Genomic DNA, 10,097 nt, shown 5'->3' with positions numbered 1-10,097 from the left:
TCAAGTAGGAGAGAGACAGATGTCGAACGCTGCCGAACGCGGAGGCCGATTGTGCCTCTTTGTCGCTCGTTCCGCGCTCTCGCTTGCACTTCAAGCCTTAAATGGAACGCCTCAGAGCGAGGTAACGCCGCATGAGTCATATTTTTTCGTGCGTGCAGCCCCGGCTCCATCGAATTATAAGACGTTGTCACGTCAAAAACTATTTTTCTGCACCACCTACTGACTTTTGTACGTACTTACTCATAATGTTATAGAATAAGTCTTCAGAAAAATGATGAGCATCGCTAAACCCCCCAACCAACTGAAGTTCTATGCGTCCTTCAGGATAACCCATTGCTAACTCCTGTACCCTCTGGATCATATTACAAACGGCCTCGTCGATGCCAGACCCGTCCAGATGTGCTAAAGCTACTGCACCTGAGCCTTGAAAATTGAATTAAAATAGGAAAAATGTCAATAAACAATGAGTTTATTATTACAGTAGAATCCGCTTATAATGACATCGAAGGGAAATGACTACAAATTGTATATATTTATTAACAGAAAAAGAAAAAGAACGATGAATTGTAATATCAATATACATAAGAAGGGTCAGAAAAATGAGCGAAAATGTTATTATTAATCATTTGGGTGACTACAGCCGGATATTATTTCTTAAGAATCAGTCATAATAAACGGCATGTCATTTTAAATGGAGTCATTACATCCAAACTTTCTTATAGAGAGTTTAATATGAAAACCATACTGCAATTACTTCATATTAAGCGGTTGGTCACTATAGGCGGAGTCATAATAAACGAATTCCACTGCATTGTAATTTAAATTTACCTGAGTGTCTGACGACAACTATAATACATGTCGTAACGTCATCCGATCCTAGAATACTAACGTTTTCTGTAATAAAAAAATATACTGCTAGTATTTATTAAGTATAACATAATATACTAAGGAACGGACGTCGTTCAGGCAGATAAGACCTGTACTTAGGCCGCCAATCGTAATTTTATGGGGTAAGAATCACAAAGTCAACAACAACAACTTGCTGCTCTTTTGAATGAATTCAGCCCCATACAAGAACCCGACTGGAATACACAATTTTTTGTAAGATCTGGATATATGTCATATGTCTTTCACCACAAATAATAGCATAACGTCCTAAGTACGTCTCTGATAATGATGTCAAGTCCGCTCCCTAGTTACTACTTACTACTACAAAAACTTTACAACTCCAGAAGTACACCCCGAGTGGAGTAGTAAATGAAACAGAATTGTCTAAAAGGCTTAAAAGTGGGTTTGCTTTTGTCTTAAATAAAAACAGATAGTTATTTTTAAGGGAAATTACAGGATTTTCTAAAAAATATAAAAAGAACACAGCCATATTTTGAACCGCTTTATTTTCTAGGAACAAACAGTGGAAAAGGAACAAAAAATAAGTAAACTGAATCCTGAAGGTACAAGAAGGACAATAACTTTCGTTATTCAATTTCGATAACAGAAATAATTGGATAATGTTATTTATGAGGTGCCCACACACAAAGCTTGTGAATTCATTAAATATGCACAATTGCATCGAACGACGATTCCGATAGATAGATAAATAATATTAATAAATACTAAGCACAGTGCCACAGTCGTTAGATCGATATTTAACAGTTGAATTTATAACTCTTCTGAAAAGTGATAAAGGAAACCCTTGGGAACAAGATAACATTCACTGAGATGCAATAAAACTTAAGTCAATGTTCGTTTAAAACAGAGATAATAAATCCTTATAGTTAACTCCAATTCAATGTACACACAGTTACAGTATGTCAAAAAGGTACTGTTTTATTTTTATCACAAAGAGTGATTTATAATACCGTTTAAAAATTGGTTTATTTCAAAAGAACTTCTGTACAACTGAGATAAAAAATAGAAATATTAACTTTTCGTTTTAATTATTTGAAAACTTTTACTTGCTGTGGGCAGATGATGAATATAGAAGGGTTTAGAAATGTCTAAGTAGCTATTAGAAAAAACAGAAGAAAAGAATAGAGAGACAATACGGAAAGGAAAAGTAGGATGGCTCGACACCTTTTGAGACCTGAAAGTCAGGGATATACAAGAAGCAATCTTCGAGAAATGCAAAGATTTTCACTTCTTCTAATTTTTCGTTTCCTATACATTCGCTTTTTCCATACATTTTCTTCCCCTGCATACCAGTATTTTTGTTTTAATTTTATTTTATTTTCATACAGTACTGTTTTGTCAATAACGCTTCAATTTTATTTAAAGCTATCTCTAATTTCTGCTTGCTAGATGCTAATACTGCTATATCATCTGCAAATCTAAGCATACTAATCTTTTGCCCCTGTATATCTATCCCTACAGTTGTACTGTCTTTAATGATGTTGATCGCGTCTTCAACGTATAGAATAAAAAGTAGCGGTGACAGTGTGCATCCCTGTCTGACTCCCTTCCTAATATTTACTTTTCTACGTTGCAGCCCTAGTTCTGTAACTGCCTGTCGCTCTTTATACAAACTAAGTATCACTCTTCGATCTCTTTAACTCATCCCTACATTTTTAAGTATATTTAATATCTTGTTCCATTTAACATTGTCGAAAGCTTTTTCTAAATCTACCATCTTTCTTTTTTCTATCGCCTTCTCAATTGTTACCCGTAAAGCTAAAATGACCACCCGCGTTCCTCTATTACTTCTAAACCCATATTGGTCTTCCCCTAATAGTTCTTCCGCCCTTTTTTCCATCCTCCTCCTGTACAAATGTAGTTAAGATTTTCGACGCATGGGAAGTTAAGCTAATTGTTCTTTTAGTGACATACAGTATATAATATATATTTTCCCGTATGAGTGTATTCATGTACGTTCTGCGTTTGGTTCGTAATAAGAAACGATAAAATAACGGCCAACATTCGTCGGTTGATTAAAACGTTTGCCTATCAAGCAGTTCGTGGTAATTTTTCAAATTCTTTTAATGGTAAGCGAGTGCGCGATGGTGTCTACAGCAGTTTCCGATTTGTAATCGCGACTCATGTTTGAACCATGATTCCATTGTGTGTAAATATCTGACGGCAATAAATGCAATAATAACGATTTTCTATCGTCGTTTATGCCAAAAAAAATCAATACATTCGATACTTCCAACCAGTTGCAATAAACAGGTTTTATAATAGATACCTGCTTTACAAATTCTAAATGTTTATGGAAATGGACAAAAAGATTTATCGGGAAGAAACGTATGCTCCTTGAACCAGCCATGCTTCATCAAGCTGAGGCAGGGTTTTAATTCAAAATACGTTTTCAGACTATTTTTTTGATGTCTGTATGCCACACATTATCTCATCAACAACTACCAACACTGTAGACAACAGATAATAAAACATAATTTTTTAATATGCAACATCAACTTGAAATCACTTTTCGAGTTTGCACCACTACAAATTTCCTCAAATTAATGAGGAAAAAATTGTTGCTGTTGTCACATCCCCGCCGGGAATCGAACCCGGGACCTTTGGCTTTATGCACCAAAATCAAAATCGAAAAGTGATTTCAAGTTGATGTTGCATATTAACATTGATCACTATTAGTAATTAATAAAACAATACACAATTTTCCATTTATTTACTTACTATCATGAGGCACTGTAGCTGCAAATTCCCGTTGCATTACGTAGAGAAGGCCAACTGGTCCGATGACTTTGTTCGGGATGGCCAGGAGCTGGGCGGCCGTTTCCCGATATATTGGATGCGTGTGATACAGAGATCGGGTGTCAGGAGGGCAGTCCTCTTGCAGTACGCCATTTAAAACCAATACCATTTTCAAACTGAAAAGAAACGACGAAAAGACTCGTACACTGATCTCGAGATTTGTGTGAAAACATTAATTTATATATAGATAGATTTCTGCTTTTTAGATTCTAAAATTTTGTTTAGTACATTTTCTAAGGAATTATTGTCTGGAAAGTCCGATCTATTAGATTAAAATTGCAAGATTTATAGACCACACGAATTATAGATTCTGATTATTGTCTAATATGCTGACTTCAAGAAATGCATTTAATTTGAGGCGGTGTTTAATTCATACATATGCACGTATGATAAAGTACATTTGAAATATGCATTACGCGAATACAATGATAACTGCTAGAAACGATTTGCTATCGAATCCGCTTTGCGTGCGTTTGTACAAATGTAAATTTGTCTTTATAATTTATATATGTGCACCCACTACTCGTTTTAGTATTTCTGTTTTTTACCAACATAAATTTTTACGACATATCGGACGTTATAGAAACTTCCAGCAATAATCATTTCAAGTGTTTGGTATACTTCGTTTACTTTCTGTAGCGATGTGACCTTCAGTTTGACCGGCGCAGAGTAGAAAAGAACAGCACTAGGCCAGAAAAGGAAGGATACAACTCTCGGCCAAACTCTTAACCGGTGAGGAGCGTATAATTCGTACAGTACTGCACGGAAAAATTGACCATTTTATCCACTACAATTGCATTGCTCAAATGTGCTGTTATTGGTACCAATTAGTACTGAAAATATCAACGAGATGTTTATTTATATTTGAAGACATATTAAAGGCTTTAACGATTGTTTTCGACTCGCATTACTATTCATGATTGAACAAAACTTTTGGCAGGTACTGTATGAAAAATTATGTTTAATGAACAAGAGTCGAGAGTATAATTAGCTTTTTTCTTCCTACCTACGATTTTGCCAGTGCGCATCCAAGACACTGGAAGGGACACATCGCTACAGAAAGTAAATGAAGTATAGTACAAATTCACATATTCACAATTTGGGGAGGCATTAGTTTGTACATCTACTTCAGGGTTGGATGAGGAGATAAATATCAATGCATAAAAAGATAGGACGATTTATTAACGATATTACTTAGATAAAAGAGAAATATCAACAAAACATAAACACAAAATTTAAACCAAGTGTTAATATCTATTAACATTTCCAATTGCTACACTAGATTTTCCAATTTTCCGTTCGTTAACGTAGAAAACTGCTGCCTACATCTAGGACATCAGCAAAGTATCATACAGATTTAGGTAAATAAACTTGTAATCTATTTCGATTGTAAAATGATAATGGATTGTTTCGCGTAATTATGCTAATCCAAAAGTCGTTTTGTAAATAGTAACGGTACCAGAAATTCTTCGCTAAAATTTTAAATTCTCTGCATCATCCTACACTTGAATGTTAGCATTTGTTTTTATTGCGCATATTAAACAATAAAAACTTACATTTATACGTGATTACAATGATAAAGTTCCCCAAGAAATGCACTTACAAAACACAACTGCAAAATATTGTAAGTTAGCAAAAATGATCCTAATTCTTTATTAAAAACAAAGTGGAAGATTAGTTCTTGAATAGCAATTAAAAATATAATGTTAACGTTCATTAAAAACATGTACTAGTCCCACTTTTTATTTTCGGTTATAGTACGTTACTAATTGACAACGATTTACATGTAACATTGTCCGAATAGGTTACCGTAGTATTGAATGGCAAATTTATCTCTTGTTGCCCAACACGTATCGAATTTTCCTACGGCGCCTTTATGATGAATTGCAAAGTGTCGTATTAATCTTGACTTTGCTAGTAAGATAAAGCTAAACTGTCCACCGTCAACGTCGTTGATAAATGGTTTTACCAGAGTTGGCTATCCAGTTGTTTCGAACAGCAATAAGTGGTGACGATATTTGTAAGTGAATATTTAGAGAATCATTGTTTTATAAAACGAAAATGCCAAACAACACAGCACGTCTTGAAATGAACAAGTTATGATTATCACTTCTTATGCCAATTTTTATTTAAGTTAATATGAACTTGGCTCAGATCAATAAGGTGAACGATTACACTGTTAGGAGCATTAAAATTGGCACAAAATCATATTTTACTTGCATATTCTGAATTTGGAAATGTTATGCTCCATTTTATATATATCTAAANTAAGGTGGAATACTAATGTATTTCTGAAAATTGTGGATCCATTAGAAGAAAATCGGTTCTTTGCCAATGATCAACAATTTTGAACTTGGTTAAGTACTTGGCTAATGTTCAGCGTCAAATTGTTAAGGTGGAATACTAATGTATTTCTGAAATAGTGGATCTATTAGTAAATAATCGGTTCTTTGCCAATGATCAACAATTTTGAACTTGGTTAAGTACTTGGCTAATGTTCAGCGTCAAATTGTTAAGGTGGAATACTAATGTATTTCTGAAAATTGTGGATCCATTAGAAGATAATCGGTTCTTTGCCAATGATCAACAATTTTGAACTTGGTTAAGTACTTGGCTAATGTTCAGCGTCAAATTGTTAAGGTGGAATACTAATGTATTTCTGAAAATTGTGGATCCATTAGAAGAAAATCGGTTCTTTGCCAATGATCAACAATTTTGAACTTGGTTAAGTACTTGGCTAATGTTCAGCGTCAAATTGTTAAGGTGGAATACTAATGTATTTCTGAAATAGTGGATCTATTAGTAGAAAATCGGTTCTTTGCCAATGATCAACAATTTTGAACTTGGTTAAGTACTTGGCTAATGTTCCTGATTTAGAACAACATCAATTGGTTCATCGTAATTGGCAAAAAAAAAATTCGCAACTCACCTATAACAATTTTGAACTTGGCAAATTTTGGCATTATTCAGTAAACTTGCATTTAGGCACGATCTTAACAGTAACCATAACAACAGGAAACAATTTGAAATGGAAAAGATGGTATAAATAATTATTCCTTACCATTATACCATCAACTGCTCCACACAGAGCTTATGTCTTAAGTAAGTACTTAAATTTTTATGACATTTCTACGTAATTCTTAACAGTACCAGAGAATTGGTTGACAAAGATTAAAATACCATTTTCTTCTATTACTTATCATATTTCTTCGTTGATTTTCCGGTTTGTATCTATTATTCGCCTGAACTTTCAGAGTGTGGGTACGGTTGGAGTTCTGGAAGTGACCATGATTTATAGGCGCTCATGGTCTTTAGACCATTAAGTAAAGAGCATAAACGACGAGAAGAGTGCTTATAATTCAGTAACTCATCCGTGGTCAATAACAAATTGCCAGTAACTTTAATTTATGGTTTGCGCATAATTAAAAATGGGCGTGTTTTCTGATCTCGCCGGCGCTATTCTCCGTCTTAATAGATGATATAACATTATCACTTAAGTGGTCGTAACCGAAGAACGGGATCCAACCGCGCGTCCATCGTCCTTGTAATCGGGAAGAATATTATTCCCGAGTGTGGACCGCAAGTGGGAGGACGATAGATAGTTAATAAGATTTATTTAAGTGCCTTATCGTTAGACCATTCGTTCTCGAATAGCCCTCGGTTTAATTGTATAACGTAAATGTGCACATCTACTGCAAATACAACGACAGAAATCAAGTACAGACCCCTATCATCAAATCGGTAATTTATACTTATTGTCAACATGGATCTACTATAGTTGGGAAGTTCACAATTGGCATAATCCGTAATAAAAAGCTGTCGCATTTACATTCTTCTTTTAATATATTAACTAGACGGTAAAGGTCTAGATGATGGCCCCCACCCCCGTCGGGGTTGGCGGTGGGGGGAATCGAAAGAGGAGATCTCCCCCACCACTGTACCATAAAAAGTTCGTGGCGGTCTCACCCCCATAAAAAGTTATGGGGGTTCAAAGTTAAATAAATATGCCAATTTTTATACATTTCTAGGCATGTGAATATTTATATAGTCATTCTTAAACAATATTCAAAGGTAAAACTAATGAGGAATACATAAAAATATTGAAAAAGTTATATAAAACATCATTTAAATATCTTTATGAATAGGGTAGGTTAGGTTANCCACCCCCTTCGGGGATGGGGATGGGGGGGATCGAATGAGGAGGTTTCGCCCACCACTGTACCATAAAAAGTTCGTGGTGGTCTTTTTTAATTTTATTTGAATTATAGTGTATGAAAATTGTCAAAATAATAAACTTTCAACCCCCATAACTTTTTATGGGGGTGAGACCGCCGCAAATTTTTTACGGGGTTTTACTCTGGCGACCACGTCTTTCGATCCCTCCTACCCTCATTAGATCCCCCTACCCCCACCCCCATAACTTTTTATGGGTACGAGACCGCCACGAACGTTTTATTGTACAGTGGTGGGGGAGACCTCCTCTTTCGATCCACCACCGACGGGGGTGTGGGTCATCATCTGCACATTTACCAACTACACTAGAACGGTTGCTGACAGAACGCCTACTTTTACAAGCGACAAACGTGGCAGGGAATATCGTAAACATAGAAGAGAGATGCCAGCTAGGAATTGCAGCGGACACTAATAAAGAAATGAAATGAAATTACACCAATTAATGTGTAACAGAAACAGATACAGACAAGCAGAATTTGAGCATGTTACGAGCATCGAACGTTCAACATTTTCAGGAATTTATGAATGTAAAAACGACTGATTAAAGATATAATTCCAAGTAGGCAGTTATGAAGCCGACCCTGATCTTTTGCGTACCTAAGCAACCTCTAACCGCTGCAATGCTTACTATTACTCGGCTATCTCTTTTCACTGTGTCTGTACTACGTACTACTCATGAAACATTTCTTATCTTAATAAGGGCGCATTCGGTATCCATAATTTAAAACGGTATCATCGGATTCCTCTATTTTTGTATATCTCAAAGATTGGATCAAATATCCCACAACCCTAACTGTTTGCGAATACTAATCTAATTTAGGCTTTTCTCTGTCCTTCTTTACCCCTTTTTTTGTGTCTAATATATCTCCTACTACTGCTGGGCAAGCTTTACACTTATTAATATTTTGCAATATGCGTGCAATATTGTTCCGTATGGATGAATAATAAATGCTACAGTCAATTCAAAATCCCATGAGCTTTTTCACATGCCCGAGAAGGGCATTCATATTGTACAAGAATATTGACTCGGTGCCTGGCCATATAAGCAGGGATGGAACAATGTTTTCAAGAAGTAAAAATACAGAAATCGGGGCCCGTTTGAGTTTTGTCACTGCCCAAATCGAGGCCAAGGATCATGAAATTTTGAACTACCTCTAACGTTAAGCAACTGTAGCTGACATTTTGAAGACTTCATAATAATAATAATAATAATATTAATACCAAGCACATTTACTGGCATTTTTCATAATATTATAGAAGCCCAATGAATCCCTCGAATGGTAAAATAAATTGCATCATTAATTACGACAGCCACGCATACGAGCGTGACAAGTAGACAATTCAGTTGTCAAAGTGATAAAGAGAATTGAATATTAACCTCTACCTTCATATTTAAGCAGCCTGACTGGCGACGGCGTACGTACCCTCGTTAGTCTGTAATCTCTTACCAAATGCGTTTGCAATTGTTAACGTTCAACATACGCACACGGACATGCAATACAAAGTACTTTCGCAATGTTACACTGCATTTCGCAAACCGTACTTACTTATACGAATGTGTGCAGTTTAATTCACCTTATAAACCTCATGAAGAAACAGTAAACGAATCAAGTCAAGACGTACGATTACGGGGAAAACTTTATGGAGATTTATTAGACTCTTGTTTGACCACCTACTTAACTACTACTAAATTCTGGACTGTTTCACAGTTTTCCATGCAGATGAATTGGTTTCGTTCTTACAAATTCATTTTTATTACTTCTACAACAAAAGATTCGTAGTAAATAAAGAGTAACGTCACTAGCTTCAGTGGCACTCAGGGTGCATTCTGAATGCGTCCCCCTATTTCTATACCAAAAAGGACTAAACGTTTAGAAAAAATTAGAAAATACTACCACAAGGTTGTATTACATTCTAAATGTTATCCAATACATTAGTTTGCTTTTTGAAATACAGTGTAAACTCTTTATAACGTCACTCGATTTAACGACAAACTCCTTAAAACGTCGAAATTGCTTGACTTTGGTCGGTTTACATTGTTTTCTATACAATATTACACTCTATATAGCGTCACGCTCACTCTATTTAACGACAACAGTGCGGCATTATAAATCATTGAGCAGTACTTTCTAAGTTGCCGAAATAGATAAGAACTG

General features: G+C 35.4%; 1 protein-coding gene across 1 annotated transcript in view; it reads right to left on the bottom strand.

Annotated features, from left to right (window-relative positions):
• Positions 1–10,097, bottom strand: part of LOC108734447 (protein N-terminal asparagine amidohydrolase) — an 84,455-nt gene that overhangs the window by 3,526 nt on the left and 70,832 nt on the right. The window contains exons 3-5 of the mRNA XM_025981137.1: positions 3,631–3,824; positions 829–894; positions 241–423 (exon numbers count right to left, since the gene is read on the bottom strand). Of these exons, the coding sequence (XP_025836922.1) occupies positions 241–423; positions 829–894; positions 3,631–3,817 (436 nt within the window). The 5' untranslated portion in view covers positions 3,818–3,824. The remainder of the gene's footprint in view (positions 1–240; positions 424–828; positions 895–3,630; positions 3,825–10,097) is intronic.

The sequence above is a fragment of the Agrilus planipennis genome, unplaced genomic scaffold, assembly GCF_000699045.2.
Source record: "Agrilus planipennis isolate EAB-ADULT unplaced genomic scaffold, Apla_2.0 scaffold1, whole genome shotgun sequence".
Lineage (NCBI taxonomy): Eukaryota > Metazoa > Arthropoda > Insecta > Coleoptera > Buprestidae > Agrilus > Agrilus planipennis.
Note: the sequence above shows the minus strand (reverse complement) of the source record. Positions and strands in the feature narration are given on the sequence as shown.